The sequence below is a fragment of the Lutra lutra genome, chromosome 8, assembly GCF_902655055.1.
Source record: "Lutra lutra chromosome 8, mLutLut1.2, whole genome shotgun sequence".
Taxonomy (NCBI): Eukaryota; Metazoa; Chordata; class Mammalia; order Carnivora; family Mustelidae; genus Lutra; species Lutra lutra.
The window spans coordinates 107872331-107893851 of NC_062285.1; the positions used below are offsets into that span (position 1 = coordinate 107872331).

The 21521-nt window shown below is 37.4% G+C and overlaps 1 protein-coding gene across 9 annotated transcripts in view; it reads left to right on the forward strand.

Moving 5' to 3' along the window:
* METTL25 (methyltransferase like 25) overlaps window positions 1–21521 on the forward strand; it is a 151843-nt gene that overhangs the window by 79055 nt on the left and 51267 nt on the right. For all 9 annotated transcript variants that reach the window (XR_007129290.1, XR_007129291.1, XR_007129292.1 and 6 more), the window contains one exon: window positions 3382–3455. Coding sequence is in view for 1 of the 9 variants with exons in the window: in XM_047740063.1 (XP_047596019.1) it covers window positions 3382–3455 (74 nt within the window). In the remaining 8 variants the exon portion in view is untranslated. The remainder of the gene's footprint in view (window positions 1–3381; window positions 3456–21521) is intronic.

A 21521-nucleotide genomic window follows, 5' to 3' on the forward strand; every position in this document is an offset into this window, starting at 1 on the left:
TTACCCCGCTCCATCTTTACCAGGATGGATAGTCCTAGTTATTCTAGGAATGCACATTTGAAGGTACTTCATAACTCTCTTCCCTTTTTCTTAGGAAACAGCTGTAAAGCTCTTATTTACTCAGGATAACTTGGGAATGACGATTTATTCTATCCTGTTTGTATTTCTGTATGCATTTCTGTGTGATCTCTTATTTAAATGCATTTCTTGGGGTTTTGGGTTTTTTTTTTTGTTTTGGTTTGGTTTTTGGTCATCTTCAACCAGTTTTTAATGACAGTATAAATATACATTTATTTCTAAATTATCTTGATGCTGTTTATGTAATTTTTTCTCATAGGTAGGGAATGAAAAGCTTTAATTTTTTTAAAGATTTTATTTATTTATATGACAGAGAGACAGAGGTCACAAGTAGGCAGAGAGGCAGGCAGAGAGAGAGGGGGGAAGCAGGCTCCCTGCTGAGCAGAGAGCCCAATGCAGGGCTGGATCCCAGGACCCTGAGATCATGACCTGAGCAGAAGGCAGAGGCTTAAAGCACTGAGCCACCAGGCACTCTGGAAAGCTTTATTTTTAAGAGGTTTTTTTGGTTTTTGTTTTTAGAGAGAAAGAGAGAGTGGAGGGAAGGGGAGAGGGGGAGAAAGAATCCTTAAGCAGATTTCCCACTGAGCATGGATCTGGACAAGGGGCTCAATCCCAGGACTCTGAGATCATGACCTGAGCCGAAGTCAAGAGTCAGCCCCTTAAAGACTGAGCCACCAAGGCACACCATATTTTTAAGAGGTTTTTCCCCAAATGAAGTGCATAATAAAACTAATGATACCTCATCCCTGCTCAAGTGTCCAAGAGGCAAAAGAGCATCATGGCTTGGTACAGGGACATCTGAGCTAGGCTTCTTCAGTTCAATTACCAGTTTGACTATTTTTAGAATTGCATATAATATTTACATAAAATTAAACTTCCTATTTATTAGATAGGTAACCAAATAAAAATTAAGAACTTTGTAAGCCATTTATATAATACTAATGCTAATATTTTACTTCATGTAATGTTGTATTTCCCAGAATGCCTTGAATATCAATAGAATAATAGGTGTTAATGTATGAAAGGGGATTTCAGCATTTTTGTGAGAAAACTGAAGGGATTTGGGGAAAGTGAGGAACAGATGATAGAGATTTTTGGTACTGCAAAAAAGAATTACTCAAGGTGAAAAAATGCCAAATGAAAAGTATATCCAGAGATGGGAAATTTAGAATAAAATGTTTTGGAGCAGTCTTCCAGAAAAAAACTTTAGAAATTTGTTTGTCTTAAGTCAAGGAGTGGTATTTAGAAAGAAATTTTATATAAGAAGTGTATCTTTTGAAGGATATAAATTTTATTGTGGGCACTCAAGTATGTGTGTATATCTGCTGTCAGTGTGTTATTTTAGGAGCTGAATTGGAGACTGTGGTATTTCTAACCCCATTTATGACTAGAATCACCCTCTCCACTATTCCCACCATCCATAAAGGATATACCATGTGTTCTTTCGAAGTGTCCTATTAAGATCCTGCAAGTCAGACATTGCCCAGTGACTTAAGAAGGCAGTGCCATTAGGTGAAGAGCGGAGAAATAATGGTTGACTCTCAACTTCCAACTTGTGTTTTTTTGTAGTTTCAGTACCAGGGGCCCACAGTGTAGGAACTTGAGGTAAGGTGAGTGGAGAGGCAGTAGCGTTTCTGCCTGAGCACACAGGCAAGATTTTATTTTGTGCTTAACTCCATCGGAATCCAAACAGATAAAAATAACAATTTTGTGCTCTGAAGGAGAATAGAACTTACACAAGGATAACTCAGAGAATATATACTGACCTCTGTCTTTAAAACTTTACAAGTCATTGCACAGTTTGGAGTTTTCACCTTATTAGTCTTATCAGAACCATTCAATATTGTTGACCTCCCTCTACTCTGGCTCATTTTTTTCTTTTCTCTTTTCTTTTCTTTTCTTTTCTTTTCTTGTTTTCTTACTTTTCTTTCTTTCTTTCTTTCTTTTTTCATTAGTAACTTGGCATGGAACCAGGGTTCTTGCTGATCTTGATATTTCTTTTTTTTTTAATTTTTACTATGTTATGTTAGTCACCATACAGTATTTGATATTTTATATTGGATTTATTTATACTGTCAATATTAGGAGGTCTTTGGGGATGTGGTTGGAGTTTGGGTGACTTTTGTAGTTTTTTAGTTTGATTACCACTTGCATTTTTTCAATGGAGTGTTTTATGTTATGTATAATACCTTTTTTTTTTTTTTTTTTTTACCTCTGCTTCTTCAGAAATACCATGATTCACTGGGACCTTTCTCTTCCGCCATACCCTCTTCCCTTTGGAAAACCTTCACGGACACCTGATCCTAACCTTTCCAAAGAACAAAAAGCATGCCCTTTCAAACCCTAGAGTAGCCAGTGCTATGACCTTTCAGGCCTCAGACATATTTTTAGAATGTCCTTAGTTAGAATAGTACCTTCTCTTTCAGGTGTGAATCCTAAGTGATACTATCTGTTCTACCGCCATTAGGACAAATCCATGTTCTCTTCTCTTGTGCACTTATTCTACCTGACTGCTCTCTTACAGGCTCCAGAAATGATTTGGCGATCGTGAAAGTTTATTTCCACATTTTATTTATTTTTTTTAATTTTTTATTAATATATAATGTATTATTTGCCCCAGGGGTATAGGTCTGTAAATCATCAGGCTTATACATTTCACAGTACTCACCATAGCATATACCCTCCCCAATGTCCATAACCCCACCACCCTATCCCTATCCCCCACCCCCCCAGCAACCCTCAGTTTGTTTCATAAGATTAAGAGTGTCTTATGGTTTGTCTCCCTCCAGATCCCATGTTGTTTCCTTTTTTCCTTCCCTACCCCCCACAACCCTCTGCCCTGCCTCTCAAATTCCTCATATCAGAGAGATCATATGATAATTGTCTTTCTCTGACTGACTTATTTCACTGAACATAATACCCTCTAGTTCCACCCACGTTGTTGCAAATTGCAAGATTTCATTTCTTTTGATTGTTGCATAGTATTCCGTCGTATTTCCACATTTTAAATTGAACGGCACTCCATTTGAGCCATTAACTCATTTTTCTTTAATTTTGCTTTTTCTTCCTCATTCACTACCATTTCTCTTATAGTTTCTTCTATTTTCATGCAGCATCACCTCCTCAGTGAGTATTAGTCTCAGGGTTTTAATGTAACTTAGAATAGAAAAATTTTTAAAGTGTCCTCTATGTTTTGCAACAAAGTCGGGTTTCTAACATTCCCTTATGGTCCTGATTCTCTAGTATTGATTCGATTTATGTTTTTTTGTTTCTCATGCTCATATGTATCTACATTTTTTTCAGCTGCCTACTGAATCACTCTTCTATCGAGCAGTCCTTCAGGATATCATTAAAGAATGTTATGGCATCACCAAATGGTATGAAAATTTTAATAAGAGTAACCATGTTGTCTTATAAGTGAAGTGACTTTTAGCCCAGGTGAATTTATTCAGGGTCTCTGTTACTGGTAGAAGAAGCTTTGAATCTGAGCATAATGTCAGTAGTAACAAAGAAGTATGCAGCAACTGTATCTTAGGTTAATCATTATTAAAGTGGGGGCTCTAATGATTCCTTTTTGTTCTGAAATGTTGGTGTCATGATAAAGTAGTCTGTGTCAATTGTAATTTAGAATTTTAGAAGCACTGAAATGTTATATGTAAGTAATCCATTGTATAGACAAAGAGGCAGGGATGGGAGAATTTTTCCATAATACATTGGTTCAGTAACTGTTATACGCAAGCTTACATTTACAATTCTGGCAAATTTTCAACAATATGCTCTTGCTAATTACAATTTTAGGATTCTGATAACCATTTGGTTGCAATAGGATTACTCTTCAAGTTAAAATAAGACAATTTTGGGGCGCCTGGGTGGCTCAGTCATTAAGCATCTGCCTTTGGCTCAGGTCATGATCCCAGGGTCCTGGGATTGAGCCCCACATCGGGCTCCCTGCTCGGTGGGAAGCCTGCTTCTCCCTCTTCCTCTGCTGCTCCTCCTGCTTGTGTTCCCTCTCTCGCTGTGTCTCTCTTTGTCAAATAAATAAAATCTTTTTAAAAAAAACAAATAAGTAAAATAGAATAGGACAATTTTAAGGTTCTCGAAAACAAATCCATACCTATTAACAGAGATAGAAACTACTTTTAGATTAGTTATTATTTCTCTGTAAGAGAGAAAATAACCTTTTTTTACTGATAGAAGTTGTGACATATAAATACTACATATACCATTGGTTTAAACTATCATTTCTATGTAGATAACTCCCAGATCTGATTGCAGACTCCATGTTCTTTCCCACGTTTACCAATCTTCAGAATTGTCTACAAGTGAATTTCTCATGCTTTCCTGCGAAGTAGTTCTCTCTCTGGAGTTTATCACAAGATACCAGCCTGCTTGAAAAAAGTCACATAATTTTGCAAATTTATGTCCACTCAAATATTGACTGCCTGCCTCTTTTGAGACCTCAAATCTCTTTATAATTTTTTTATTCTCCTAATGACAACTTAAAATTGTCTCCATTCGTTTGTGAATCTTTCTTCTCACTTCAAAATTGAACACCCTCCAGCCCTCCATGTTCCTGCCTTCTTTTACTACTCAGAAGATAGATAGTATGTATTATAAGACTTTTTTCATTCCAGAGCCTGATTGACCTTTCAGTCACATTTGACCATTTGATAATTGTTTTTTTTCCCAAACGCTTGTCCTCCTTCTCTTCCATTAAGTTGCATTCTGAGTTTCTTTTTCCTATTGTGCACAGTCTTCTATTTAATGAAAGATTCTTCCTCTTACTTGTCTCCTATGTATAGCTAGACATTCTCTAATATATATATTTTTTATTATGTTATGTTAATCTATCATTACAGTCCATCCTTAGTTTTTGATGTAGTGTTCCATGCTTCATTGTTTGTGTATAACACCTAGTGCCCCATGCAATACATGCCCTCCTTGTACCTATCACCAGGCTAACCCATCCCCCGACCCCTCTCCCCACCAAAACTCTCAGTTGTTTCTTGGAGTCCATAGCCTCTCATCATTCATATCCCCTTCGGATTTCCCCCCCTTCATTTCTCCCTTCCTTCTCCTAATGCCCACCATGCTATTCCTTATGTTCCACAAATAAGTGAAACTGAATGATAATTGACTTTCTCTGCTCCACTTATTTCACTTAGCATAATCTTCTCCAGTCCCATCCATGTTGATGCAAAAGTTGGGTATTCATCCTTTCTGATGGCTGATGAATATTCCATTGTATATATGGACCACATCTTCTTTATCCATTCATGTATTGAAAGGCATCTTGGCTCTTTCCACACTTTGGCTATTGTGGGCATTACTACTATAAACATTGGGGTACATATGGCCCTTCTTTTCACTGCATCTGTATCTTTGAGGTGAATACCCAGCAGTGCAATTGCTGGGTCATAGGGTAGCACTATTTTTAATTTTTTGAGGAAAGGCCACACTGTTTTCTGAAGTGGCTGTCCCAACTTGTATTCCCACTAACAGCCTAATAGGGTTCCCCTTTCTCCACAGCCTCCAACACTTGTTGTTTCTTACCTTTTCAATTTTTGCTGTTCTAACTAGTGTAAGGTGGTATCACAATGTGGTTTTGATTTGAATTTCCCTAATGACTGATGATGATGAACATTTTTTCATGTGTCTGTTAGCCATTTGTATGTCTTCTTTGGAGAAATGTCTGTTCATGTCTTCTGTCCATTTTTTTAACTTGATTATTTGGTTTTGGGTGTTGAGTTTGAGAAGTTCTTTATAGATCCTGGATATTAGCCCTTTATCTGTAGTGTCATTTGCAAATATCGTCTCTCATTCTGTGGGTTGCCTCTTTGTTTTGTGGACTGTTTCCTTTGCTGTGCAGAAGGTTTTTAAAGTTGATTATCGCTTTTGTTTCCCTTTCCTTTGAAGACGTATTTTGAAAGAAGCTGCTGTGGCTGATGTCGAAGAGGCTACTGCCTATGTTGTACTCTAGGATTTTGATAGATTCCTGTCTCACACTGAGGTCTTTCATCCATTTTAAGTTTATCTTTGTGTATGGTGTAAGAGAATGGTCAAGTTTCATTCTTCTATACATTGCTATCCAATTTTCCCAGCACCATTTATTGAAGAGACTGTCTTTTTTCCATTAGATATTTTTTCCTGTTTTGTCAAAGATTATTTGACCATAGAGTCCGGGGTCCATATCTGGGCTCTCTGTTCTGTTCCATTGGTTTATGTGTCTGTTTTTGTACCACTACCATGCTGTCTTGGTGGTCACAGCTTTGTAATATAGCTTGAAATCAGGCAACATGATGCCCCCAGCTTTGTTTTTCCTTTTCCACATTTCCTTGGTGATTCGGGGTCTTTTCTGTTTCCATACAAATGTTAAGATTGTTCCAGCACTTTGAAAAATTCTATTGGTATTTTGATCGGGATGGCATTGAAAGTATAGATTGCTCTGAGCAGCATTGACATTTTAACAATGTTTATTCTTCTGATCCATGAGCATGGAATGTTTTTCCTTCTTTTTGTGTCTTCTTCAGTCTCTTTAATGAGCGTTCTGTAGTTCCTATAGTATAGTTCGTATAGTACAGATCCTCTTTCTTTGGTTTATTTCAAGGTATCTTACAGTTTTTGGTGCTATTGTAAATGGAATCGATTCTCTAATTTCTCTTTCTACAGTTACATTTTTAACTTCTAAGAAAGCAACTGACTTCTGTGCATTGATTGTATCCTGCCACATTACTGAATTGCTGTATGAGTTCTAGTAATTTAGGGGTGAAGTCTTTTGGGTTTTCCACATAAAGTATCATGTTATCTGTGAAGAGACAGAGTTTGACTTCTTCTTTGCCAATTTGAATACCTTTTATTTCTTTTTGTTGTCTGATTGCTGTTGCTAGGACCTCTACTACTATGTTGAATAATAGTGGCAAGAGTGGGCACCCTTGTCATGTTCGGGAAAAAGCTCTCAGCTTTTCCCCATTGAGAATGATATTTGCTGTGGGTTTTTCATAAATAGATTTTATGAAGTTGAGGAATGTTCCCTCTATCTCTATTCTCTGAATAGTTTTAATCAGGAAAGGATGCTGTATTTTGTCAGATGTTTTTTCTGTATCAGTTGAGAGGACCATGTGGCTCTCGTCTCTTCTTTTATTTATGTGTTTTATCACATTGATTGATTTGCAAATGTTGAACCACTTTTGCATCCCAGGGATAAATCCCACGTAGTCTGGTGGATAATCCTTTTAATGTACTGTTGGATCCTATCAGCTAGGATCTTATTGATACTTTTGGCATCCATATTCATCAAGGATATTCATCTATAATTCTTTTTGATGGGGTCTTTGCCTGGTTTTGGGATCAAGGTAATGCTGGCCTCACAGAATGAGTCTGGAAATTTTCTTTCTGTTTCTATTTTTTTAAACAGTTTGAGAATAGATATTATTTCTATTACGAATGTTTGGTAGAATTCCCCAGGGAATCCATCAGGTCCTGGATTCTTGTCTTTTGGGAGATTTTTGATCACTGCTTCAATCTTGTTACTGGTTATTGGTCTATTCAGGTTGTTTGTTTCTTCCTGTGTCAGTCTTGGTAGTTTATAGGTTTCTAGGACTGCATCCATTTCTTCCAGGTTGCTTAATTTATTGGCATATAGCAGTTGATAATAATTTCTGATAATTGTTTTTATTTCCTTGGTGTTAGTCATGATCTCTCCCCCTTTCATTCATAATTTTATTAATTTGGGTCCTTTCTGTTTTCTTTTGGATAAGCCTGGCCAGTGGTTTATTGCTTTTATTAATTCTTTCAAAGAACCAGCTTCTAGTCTTGCTGATGTGTTCTACTGTTTTCCGGTTTCTAATTCATTGATCTCTGCTCTAATCTTAATTATTTCCCTTCTTGGGTATGGGTTAGGCTTAATTTGTTGTTGATTCTCCAGATCTTTAAGGTGTAATGATAGTTTGTGTATTTGGGATTTTTCTGTTTTTTTTTTTTTAAGTGAGGCTTGGGTGGCTATGTATTTACCCCTTAGGATCACTTTTGCTGTATCCCATAGGTTTGGACTGGCGTGTCTTTGTTCTCATTGGTTTCCATTAAGTTCTTCTTGATTTCCTGGTAAACCCAAACATTCTTGAGCAGAATGGTCTTTAGCTTCCAAGTGTTTGAATTTCTTCCAAACTTTTTCTTGTGATTGAGTTCCAGTTTCAAAGCATTATGGTCTGAGAATATGCAGGGAATAATCTCAGTCTTTTGGTATACCTTGAGACCTGATATGTGACCCAGTATGTGGTCTGTTCTAGAGAAAGTTCCATGTGTGCTTGAATATTCTGCACACATGGAACTTTGGGTGGAATATTCTATATACATCTATGAGGTCCATCTGGTCCAGTGTGTCATTCAAAGCTTTTGTTTCTTTGTTGATTTTCTGCTTAGATGATCTGTCTGTTGCTGAGAGTAATGTGTTGAGGTCTCCTACAATTAACATATTATTATCAGTATGTCTCTTTATATTGGTTAACAGTTGGCTTATGTAGTTGGCTGATCCCATGTTGGGGGTATAGATATTTACAACTGTTAGATCTTCTTGTTGGATAGACCCTTTAAGAATGGTATAGTATTTTTCTGTATCTCTAACTATAGTCTTTAGCTTAAAATCTAATTTGTCTGATGTAAGAATTGCTACCCCAGGTTTCTTTTGAGGTCTCTTGGCATGAAAGATGGTTCTCCGTCCCTTCACTTTCAGTCTGGATGTATCTTTAGCTTCAAAATGAGTCTCTTGCAGATAGCATATAAGTGGGTCCTGTCTTTATCCAGTCTGCAACCCTCTGCCATTTTATGGGAGCAGTTAGGCCTTTCACATTGAGAGTGATTATTGAAAGATATGATTTTATTGTCATCATGTTGCCTGTGAAGCCTTTGTTTCTATAGATTACGTTCTTTAATATTTTTATACTCAGTGCCTGTCTCTTAATATTTCCTCTTTCTCTTGCAAGTTTTTCTCACAACTGATATCTTTTTTTTTTAAGGATTTATTTATTTATTTGACAGAGCGATCACAAGTAGGCAGAGAGGTAGGCAGCGGGGGGTTGGGGGGGAGAGCAGGCTCCCCACCAAGCAGAGCACCCAACACAGGGCTCGATCTCAGGACCCTGAGATCATGACCCGAGCCAAAGGCAGAAGCCCAACCCACTGAGCCACCCAGGCGTCCCCACAACTGATATATTGAATCAAGTATACATTCTTACCACTTTACTTAAGTACCTTACCAATACAACAGATTCAGCATATCTGAAAGTCAACTTCCCACCATTTCTAGTCCTCTTTCTTTCTTATCTTAACTTCTTTTGTTAAACCTAGAAATGCCATGACCATTATCAAACTTTGTAAATCTCTGTTATATTTAATTTTATTCTTCCATCATCGGACCAAATAGTTTCATTACTTGCCAAGACTTACACATTGTTATTCTTTCAATCCGGCAACTAATTTTTTATATGACAGACAGCCTGTTAGGTTCTGGATCCATAGGATTTTTTTCCACAGAGAAATATTTTGTATTCTAGTCAGGATAGCATGTGCAATAGACAAAGACAGTGATAGAAACCCACTTCCAGTAATGACAGACTAGATTATTAGAATCCATCCTGAGAAAAGTGAAAAACATTGAAGGGGTGTGTGTGTGTGTGTGTGTGTGTGTGCATTTGTTTTCAATTGGTTTGAGAACATCAAAGACCTATCAAGAGAGTTAAGAATTACAGGGCAGGGAGTGATTTCACCAAGATTGCAACATAGGTTGTTCCTCACTTTGTTCCCCCTCATGAGAACAACTAGCAGCTCTTAAAAAATATGACACCACTGAAAGAATCCTGGAACATGGGGGTGAGGCCGAAGCACCTCCCTGTACCTCAGAGACCAAGGGAGACTCATCAGAAGGGCAAGAGAAGCAGCTACATGTTGACTACATTGCTTCTCCTCTCAGGCCAGTGTAGCCAGCACATGGAGAGTTCTACCCTGAGCCTCTCGTTCCTCCAGTGGGAAAAGAACCCAGGGGCACAGCCACCCCACCAGCATTGGAGGTTACTTTGTGAAAGCCCGTATTCTGATCTTGCCCCACAGTTACTGCAGGGAAGTCTGTGGGGCTTAACTACTGATAATCTTACTGAGATGGAGAAGGAGGAAGGGGGTTGCAATAGTCAGCACATGGATATTGGCAGACCAGGTTCATACCTGCAGTGCCCAAGTAATATTCCCAATTGGTGGATTTGCTCATCTGTAGAACCAAGTCAGGGGCTCACTCTGACCAGGAAACTCAGTGGGATGCATGCACCTCTGACTGATTCATATCCTTGGATGAGAAGTTTTGCCATCCGTAGAGCCTGGTTTGCCCTCCCAGGCAGGGGACCCACCCCCCGTTGAGAGTATCTTCTGATGCCATCTGACCATAAGTGTTGGTGAAAACTTCCAGAAGCTCAGTGGCACTCCAGCCAGGAGACAGGCTGGCAGAGCTGATTAACCCCAGAGCAAATCCAGTACCAAGTATGAAGGATTGATTTATTAGGCACAGACAGGAAGATTAATTTGGCCAAGGGTTAAGGTAGCTCTCAGCCCCTCCCAACTGGAGAACCTATTCGGGAAATAGTAGAATATTGGAAAATTTGGAGAGTAGTTTGAAGTAGCCTCTTCCCTCTTGCCTAGTTAAGGTTGTTGACAGATAACATCACTGTAGAATGTGTCTTTTTGACCCATCTGAACTAAAGGGCTGGCAGCAACTCCAGGAAGGTGTGTGGTCCAGCAATGCTTGGGTCTAGAGAAAGGCAAAGCCAGTAGTTTACAAAGCAAAGCAAGTAGCCCTCTTCAGCTAGGGAACTTGGGGTGCAGATTGGCTTGAGTTAAGACAGCAAAGAGCTTTCCCAACTTTAGAGAACACTGAATGGTAACCACTTAACCCCAGGGAACTCCAGAGCTCTCCCAGCTTTAAAGTTGCTTCTCCCACTGCACCTGGGCAAGGAATCTAATTCATAGACCCACTCGTTGCCAAATACAGCCTTCAGCCTGTCTAACCAGGAAACACAAGAAAGCCACATAGCCCATTCAACAGCCCTACTTCTAGTGGCACTTGAACAGAGATTACTGCCCATGTCATCCCTTAGCTGCAGAATCAAACCAGTAACATCACCTGACCAGGGAATTCAGTGCACACTCTGGCCGGATTTGGGTCCCCAAACAATGAGTATATAGGCCCTGGGTCTTATTCGGCTTCCCTCCCATGGCAAGGAAGTTAATTGATAGCCCCATATACTACTAACCATCTATTTCAATGACTAGAGAATCCAGGCAACCATGGAATCCATTCCATATTCCATAGCCTCACACAGTAGAGAACCAAGCCAACATTTCTATCCAACTATTCTCAAGCAGAGGCATACTCCCCATCCTAGGAGCTTGAACAGTTGCTTCACCCCAAAATAGACCATAATAGCAGTCCCTGCTACCTGTGGATATTACCAGTAGACAAACCCAGAAACCCAAATTGAGCTGAGTAATAAATGGTCTCTATCAAAGAAAATCTGTGAAGTTAAAAGAGGAGCCCAATTACTCCAGTGCTCAAATACCAACATAAAGAATCAAGGATCATGAAAAATCAGATAAATATACCACCAAAGGAAACTAGTAAAGTTCCAGTAAGTGATCTTAAAGAAATGGAGATCTAGCAAAAAAGAATTCAGAGTAATCCTCTTAAGGAAATCTAGTGAACTATAAGAAAACACAAACAAAAAAAATTCAGAAGACAATATATAAACAAAATGAGAATTTTGATAAGGAAAAAGCAGCCATTAAAAAAAAAAAATCCTAGAGTTGAAAAGTACAGAAGACCCTTGAACAACATGGGTTTGAACTTCACAGATTCACTTATATACAGATTTTTTTTATAATACAGCATAGTACTATAAACATATTTTCCTTATGACTTTCTTAATAACATTTTTTTCTCTAGCTTTATTGTAAGAATATGGTATACAATACATATAAAATATGTATTGATCGACTGTTTATAAGTACGGCTGCAGTCAATAGTAGACTATTAGTACTTATGTTTTAGGGGAATCAAAAGTTATACATGGATTTTCAACTACATGGAAGTTCAATATCCTTAACCCCATGGCATTTAAGGGTCTACCATATGATAATTGAATGGAAGAATTTCATAGAGAGTTTCAATAGTAGACTTGTTCATACAGAAGGAAGAATCAGTGACCTAGAGGATAAGGCATTAAAAATTACCCAGTCAGAGAAGCAAAAAGTGAAAAGAATGAAGAAACCCTATGGCAAAATGAGACACATTGAAAAGAAACAGTGTTAGTATTATAAGAATTCCAGATCAGAAACAAAGGGACAGAAAGTATATTTAAGGCAACAATGGCTGAAAACTTCTCAAACCAGGTGAGAGAAAAGGACATCCTGATCCCTAAGATCCAAGGGAATTCATATAGATTGAACCCAGGTGGCAGTACAAGACATAATTAAGTTGTCAAAAGTCAAAGACAAAGAATTCTAAGAGCAATAAGAGAAGAGAGGGGTTATATACAAGTTACAGCCTCCAATAGGAATGTTGGCAGATTTCTCAGCAGAAACTTTTCAGGCTAAGAGAATGGAATGATGTATTGAAAATATTGAAAAAAAGAAAAGAATTGTGAAACAAGAATTCTATACCTGGAAAAGCTGTTCATCAGAATCAAAGAAGGGATCAAGTCTTTTCTGAACAAACAAAAGCTGAAGGAACTCTTTACCACTAGACTTGCCTCCTAAGGAATGCTAAATAAGAGTTCTTTGAATGGAAGTATAGGAATATTAAATCATAAAATATAGTATAAACCATTGATAATGATAAATATATAGTTATATTCTGCAATATAGTAATAAAGGTGCATAGTTCACTTAAAACTCCAGTTTAAAAGTTTAAAAACTAACCACAACTACTATAATAATGTTATTAGTTACACAATATAAAAAGATTTAAATTGTAACAAAAAGAAAATGTATGTTGGGGAGAAGAAATGAGAGTGTAAAGTTTGTGATTTCTATTGAAACTAAGTTGTTATCAATTTAAAATAGGGTGTTAGAAGTTTAAGAGGTGTGTCATGGTAACCACAAGGAAACAAAGAATACAATGAATAAAATAAAAATAAAATAAAAGAACACAATGAAGAATTCAAAGCATACAGATACCAAAAGACATCAAAACAAAAGACAACAGGAGAAAACACAAGGAACAAAACAACCATAAAATGTCTACAAAACAACCATAATATGTTAACAAAATGTCAGTGGTAATTACCTGTCAGTAATTACTTTTGAATGAACATGGGTGAAATTCTCCAATTGAATGAAAAATGGGTTAAATTCTCCAGTTGAAAAATATAGAGCAGTTGACTCTATTAAAAAAAAAAAAAAAAAAAAAAGCCAAGATTTGGGACGCCTGGATGGCTCAGTTGGTTAAGCAGCTGCCTTCGGCTCAGGTCATGATCCCAGCGTCCTGGGATCGAGTCCCACATCGGGCTTCTTGCTCATCAGGGAGCCTGCTTCTCCCTCTGCCTCTGCCTGCCATTCTGTCTGCCTGTGCTTGCTCTCTCTCCCTCTCTCTCTCTAACAAATAAATAAATAAAATCTTAAAAAAAAAAAAATAAGCCAAGATCCAACAAAATGTTGCCTATAAGAGATTCATTTTCACCTTAAAATACCCATAAACTGAGTGAAGGGATGAAAAGATACTTCAAGCAAATAGTAATCAAAAGGAAGCAGAGGTAGCCATACTTAAAACAGACAAAATAGACTTTAAAATAAAAATGGTAAAAACAGACACCCTCATTGTCACTTATATAATGATAAAAGGGCCAATCCACCAAAAAGATTTAACAGTTGTAAATAATTATGTGCCCAATATTGGAGCACGTAAATATATAAAGACAAAATTAATAGAGCTAGAAGGAAAAATGAATAGTAATATCAGAATAGTTGGAAACTTTTAATGTCCCATTCTCAACACTGGCTAGATCATTCAGACAGAGAAGCAATAAGAAAACAGCAGATTTGAACATTCTAGACCCAATGGACTTAACAGACAGGTACAGAACATTCTGTTCAACAATAGCAAAATACACATACTTTTCAAGTGCACATGAACATTTTCTAGAGTAGATCATATGTTAGGCCACAAAACAAGACTTAGCAAATTCAAGAAGATTGAGATCATACCAACTGTATACTCTGACCCCAATGGCATAAAATTAAAAATCTGAAAATTAAAAACTGGAAAGTTCACAAATACATGAAAATTAGTAAAAAAGAAGATATTAAAACGTTTCTTGAAACAAATAAAAATGGGAATACAACACATACCAGATCTTATGGGATACAGAAAAAACAGTTCTAAGAGGAAAGTTCTTAGCAATAAATGCCTACATTAAGAAACAAGAAAGAAGGTGGGGCACCTGGGTGGCTCAGCGGGTTAATCCTCTGCCTTCGGCTCAGGTCATGATCCCAGGGTCCTGGGATCGAGCCCCGCATCGGGCTCTCTGCTCAGTGGGGCGCCTGCTTCCCTCTCCCTCTCTGCCTGCCTCTCTGCCTACTTGTGACCTCTCTCTCTCTCTCTCTCTGTCAAATAAATAAATAAAATCTTTAAAAGAAAAAAAAAGAAACAAGAAAGAAGGGAGAAGGGTGAAAAAAAAAAGAAACAAGAAAGATCCCAAACACCCTAACTCTGTTATTTAAGGAACTATAAAAAGAAGAATAAATTGAGCCCAAAGTTAGAAGAAAAGTTGTAAAGATTAAAACAGAAACAAATGAACTAGAGAATAGAAAAAGAATAGAAGAGATTACCCAAAGTAAGAGTTGGTTCTTTGAAAAGGTAAGCAAAATTGACAAACCAGTTTTTTGAGGGGGAGATTGAGAGAGAGAGCATGAGCAGGAAGTTGGGGAGGGAGAAGGAGAGAATCTTAAACAGGCTCCATGCACAGGGCAAAATCGGGGCTTAATCTCATGACCCTGAAATCATTACCTGAGCTAAAATCAAGAGTCAGACACTTAATTGACTGAGCCACCTACACACCCCCAAAACTGACAAACTAGAGTAACCAAGGAAAAAAGAGAAAGGACCCAAATCAATAAAAATTATAAATGAAAAAGGAGGCATTACAACTGATACCGCAGAAATTCAAGGATCAAAAGAGACTACTATGACAACTATATGCCAACAAACTGGACAACTTGGAAAATGGAAAAAGTCTTATAAACACACAATTTAGGAAGACTGAATCAAGAAGAAATACAAAGTCTGAGTAGATTAATTACCAGTAAGAAGATTGAATTAGTAATAGGAACCTCTCAATGAAAAAAAGCCCCAGGACCAACTGTCTTCATGGATGATGTTTAAGAAACATTTATTTATTTATTTATTTATTTTTAAAGATTTTATTTGTGTATGTATTTGAGAAAGAGAGCGTATGCACAAGTGAACACACGCGTGTGTTAGGGGAGGGGCAGAGGAAGAGAGAATCCCAGGTAATTCCGTGTTGAGCACAGAGCTAGATGCAGGGTTTGATCCCACCACCCTGAAACCATCACCTGAGCCCAAACCAAGAGTCAGAAGTCTAACCAGCTGAGTCACCCAGGTGCCCCTTTCATGAAACATTTAAAGAAGAATTAGCATCAGTTCTTCTCAAACTTTTCTAAAATATCCAAAAGGGGAGAATATTCCCAAACTTATTTTATGAGCCTAGCATTATCCTGATACCAAAACCAGAAAAAAGACACTGTTGAAAAGAAACCTACTTGCCAATATCTCTGATGAGTATACGTATAAAAATTCTCAATAAAATACTACCAAACCAAATTTGGTAGCCATTAAAAGGACCATTCACCATGATCAAGTGAGATTTATCCTCGGGATAGAAGCATGGCTCAACATATGCAAATCAATCGATGTGATATATTAATAGAACGGAATAGCCATTATCATTTAAATAGACACAGAAAACATATTTGACACAATTCAGCATCCAATTATGATAAAACTGTCAACAAGTTCAGCATGGAAGGCATTTATTTCAGCATAATGAAGCCATTTATTTCAACATAATAAAGGCCATAGAGGGCAAACCCACAGCTAATATCATACTCAGTGGTGAAAGATAGAAAGCTTTTCTGCTAACATCAGGAATAAAAGAACGAAGTCCACTCTCACCATTCCTGTTTAACATGGTAATGGAAGTACTAGTTAGAGCAGTCAAGCAAGAAAAAGAAGGAAGAGGAATCAGAATTGGAAAGGAAAAAGTAAAACTGTCTCTATTTGCAGGTGACATTTTACGTATAAAAAATCCTAATGATTCAATGAAAGAAACTGAATTCAATAAAGTTGCAGAATACAAATTAACATACAAAATCAGTAGTGTTTCTCAACCTTAACAATAAATTTTCTAAAAAAGAATTAAAGAAACTTAGGGAAATGCAAATACAGCAACAGCAAAAACAAAGATCTCTACTCTGAAAACTGCAAAACACTGATGAAAGAAGTCAAGATGAGAAGTCAAGACACAAATAAATGAAGAGCTATCCATTGTCCATAGATTGGAAGAATAGTGTGAAAATGTAAATACTACCAAAAGCCATTTAGATTCAGTGCAGTCCCTATCAAGATTCCAATGACTTAAAAATAAAAAAGAAAGAAAAAGAAAAAAAAAAACTCCTAAAATGTATATGGAACCACAAAAGACCCTGAGTAGCCAGAGAATTCCTGAGAAAGAATAACAAAGCAGGAGAGATCATACTACCTAATTTCAAGCTGTACTCATCACAACAAGATGGTACTGGCATAAAAACAGACCAACAGACCAATAGACCAATGGAACAGATTTGAGAGCCCAGAAATAAACAGAAGTATATATAGTCAATTAATATTTCACAAAGGAGCCAGGAATACCCAATGGAGAAAAGACAATCTCTTCAGTAAATTGTGCTGGAATAACTGAATATTCACACGTAAAAGAATGAAACTGGACCCATATCTTAAACCACTCACAAAAATTAACTCAAAATGGCTTAAAGACGTAAATGTAAAACCTGAAATCATGAAAGTCCTGTAACAAAACACAGGAATAAAGGTCCTTGACATGGGTGGTGATAATGATTTTTTTGTTATGACACCTAAAATACAAGCAACAAAATTAGAAAAATGAGCAAATGAGACTACATCAAACTAAAAACACTTCTGCACAGCAAAATAAACCATCTACAAAGTGAAAAAAAAAACAACCTACAGAATGGGAAAATATATGTGTAAACTATGTATCTGTTATATAAAGAACTCATACAACTTGACAGCAATAACAATTTTTTAAGATCTATTCATTTATTTATTTATTTGACAGAGAGATCAGGAGTAGGCAGAGAGGCAGGCAGAGGGCGCGGGGTGGGGGAGGTGGGGAAGCAGGCTCCCTGCTGAGCAGAGAACCCTGTGTGGGGCTCTATCCCAGGACCCTGAGATCATGACCTGAGCCAAAGGCAGAGGCTTAACCCACTGAGCCATGCAGGCGCCCCAGCAATAACAAAATTCTTAATGGACAAAGGGCCTGAATAGACATTTCTCCAAAGGTAGACAAAAGACCAACAAGTACATGGAAAGATGCTTAACATCACTAGTCATTAGGGAAATGGAAATTAAAACCACAATGAGATTGGGGTGCCTGAGGTGGCTCAGTCAGTTAAATGTCCGACTTGGTTTGGGCTCAGTTCATGATCTCAGGGTCATGAGATGAAGCCCTGCGTCAGCTCCATGCACAGTGCGGAGTCTCCTTGAGTTTCTCTCTCTCTTTCTCTTTATCCCCTTCCCCTGCTCGCTTGCTCTCTCTCTCAAATAAATAAATCTTTACTAAAGGAAAACCACAAAGAGATCCCCTCACACCTGTTAGAATGGCCATCATTAAAATGATAAAGAGATAGCATGTTGGTGTGGATACAGAGAAAAGGGAACCCTTGTGCACTGTGGTGGAATTATGAATTGGTACAACCACTGTTGAAAACAATATAGAGAATCCTCACAAATTCAAAAATAAAACTACCAAATGATTCAGCATTTTCACCTTTGGTAATATATCAGAAATAAATGAATATACTAACTCAAAAAGATATCTGCACCCCCATGTTCATCGCATCATTATTTACCATAGCTAAGATATGGAAACAATCTAAGTGTGTTTCGATGGATGAAAGCATAATGGAATGTTACTCAGCCATTATAAAATGAGGAAATCTGGGGCACCTGGGTGGCTCAGTGGGTTGGGCCTCTGCCTTCGGCTCAGGTCATGATCTCAGAGTCCTGGGATCGAGCCCCGCATCGGGCTCTCTGCTCAGCAGGGAGCCTGCTTTCTCCTCTCTCTGCCTGCCTCTCTGCCTGCTTGTGATCTCTCTGTCAAATAAATAAATAAAATCTTAAAAAAAAATAAAATAAAATAAAATAAAATAAAATGAGGAAATCTTACCATATGCAACAACATGAGTGAACCTTGAAGACATTATGCTAAGTGAAATAAGACAGGAAAGGACAAATATTGTATGATCTCACTCCTATGTGGCATCTCAAAACAAAAACAAATATAAAGAGAAAACCCTGAATTCATAGAAAGAGGTCAGACATATGGTTACCAGGGGCAGAGGATAGGGGGATGGGGAGTTGGAGAGAGGTGACTATAAGGTACAAACTTTAGGTTATAAGATAAATAAGTACAACACAATGACTATAGGTAACACTGCTATATGATATATAGAAATGTTGTTAAGAAAGTAAATCCTGAGTTCTCATCCTAAGAAAATTTTTTTTCCTTTTTTTCTTTTTTTAAATGTTCCTATATGAGAAGATGGATGTTATAGCTGAACATTTGTGGTAATCATTTCATAATATATATAAATCAAACCATCATGCTATACACCTTAAACTTGTATGCTAATTATTTCCCAATAAAACTAGGAAAAAAATACAAGTTCTGTGTTTATGTAGGTACTTGAATTTCACCATGTATCTTATGAAATTAGTTTATTCGTACTTGAAGTGAATCCTTTTCTGAGACACTTGGAAAAAAATCAGGCCTCTGCATATTGTTAAGTCAAAATTAGATGTTAAAATACTTCTTATTAGTGGAAAACAACAACAACAACAAACTACAGGGCAAATACCTTGAAAAAGATGGGACTCAAGAGAGATAAGCCCAGCTTCTAGGGCTGCATTTCCCCAGAAGCATCTGCCAATTCTTGAAAAGGTAGCCGTCTGTCTAACAGTTAACAAAGTAGACAGAGAAGGTGAGCACAGCTTTCAGTAGAGTAACAATTAAAAGTTAAAGTTCATGGCCTGCCCTAGGAAGAGGACTCCATATGCCAGGCACACCACTCATATCTTGAGTTAGGTCCACAGTATGAGTAAAGATGAGCTATAAATAAAACTGCTCTAAAATGCTCCAAAGCCCCACTTGGAATTATCTGAAGCTGTGATTAAAGTATTTCAGATTACTACTTTCTCTAGCTGTCTACTATTGGCAAACCTGCTCTAGACAAAAATAATATAAATCTAGGCCAGTATCACTATAGTTTGCTATATATAGCATTTGGCAAGCAACCCAAAATAACCAGCCATATGATGAAATAGGACATGACCAAAAACCAAGGTAAACTACATGCAATGTAGTTTGGACTCATTAGAGTTCAGAGAAAAGCTTAAAATAACAACTTGAGAAACTTCCATTTTGGGAAAATGAAATAGATATACAGTTTTCTGTTTTTCCTGGTAACTATAATTAGAAATCTAGAACTATCTATAAAACATAAGATGACTCTGAAAGAATCTTGGAGAGAATAAGGCAAACTAGCTCAACATCTCAGGACCCAAGAAACAGTATAGTGGGAGTTCCTGGGTTTTCTTTTTTTTTTTTTTTTTTTTAGTTATGTTTAATTAGCCACTGTATAGTACATCATTAGTTTTTGATGTAGTGTTCAGTGATTCATTAGTTACACATAACACCCACTTCTTTTTGCCATAAAAACCTTATATTGGAACTGGAGTAAACTGCAATCCAGAAATGCTATGGGCATATTGAAAACAAAAAAATGAACAAACAAATAAAGCCCTAGTAAAAAAACCTTCTCTTTCTAGCCAAAGGACCAGGAAAGAGGGAGGCACAGGAAAACCTTTGACAGACCTACCATATTGCAGCCAGAAACCAAATAAAACATTGTGGCCCCCCTCTCACCCATGTCAACAAAGGCAAAATGGAGAGCCTAGACTCCCATTCTTGCCAAACTATAATGAGGTTCTTGAACACCTCTTGTGGAATGGTGTCAGAGAAGGCCAAGTAGGAAACTAGGGTTTCCTCCCCACCAGGTGGTAACAAGCACCCCACCACTGCTGCCACAATGTCAGAGACCATGTGGGAATTTGAACTTCCTGCCCACCCAGCAATAAAAAGGTGTTACACTCTTTTCCCACTAGTGTGGCATCAGAGAAGGCCTAGTAAGAGGATTTTCACCATTGCCCAGGAGTTACACAGCCACCCCTACCAGAGCATCACTGGAGAAGATGTGGGAAGCTGGAACTCCTAGCACTAATAAGGTGTCAGAAGAGGCTGGGTTATCTTGACACAAAACTTGTATATAAATGTTTACTGCAGCTTTATTCATAGCATCCCAAACTGAAAACAACCCAGATGCCCTTCAATAGGTAGATGTTTAAACAGCGCTAATCCATATCATGGAATACTATCCAGCAATAAAAAGGAATGTGCTATTAATATAACAACCTGGATGAAACTACAAAAAAAGTTTTGAAAAAAAAGTCCAGTCTCGAGGGGTATATACTGTGCAATTATGTTTAAATAACACTCTTGAAGTGACAAAATTATAGAAATGGAGAAGAGGTTAGTTGTTTCTGGGGAAGAAGGAGTGAGATGGAAGGGAATGGAGTGTGCTATAAAACAGCAACATGAGTGATCGTTGTGGTGATGGAAATGTTCCTAAACTTCACAGCATTCATGTCAGTATCCTGGTTGTGATACTATACTATCATTTTGCAAGATGTTACCATTTTGAGACATTTCAGGAGACCAGATAAAGGGAGTAACAGTCTCTTTGAATTCTCTCCTATAATTGCATGTGAATCTACAATTAAACATTTTTATTAAAAAACTACTTGAGGCACATGCACCTGAATGTTTATAGCAGCAGTGTCCATAATAGCCAAACTATGGAAAGAACCTAGATGTCCATCAACATATGAATGGTTAAAGAAGGTGTGGTGTATATATATATATATATATATATATATATATATATACAATGGGACATTATGCAGCTATCAAAAAACCCTAAAATCTTGCCATTTGCAATGACGTGAATGGAACTAGAGGGTATTTTGCTAAGCA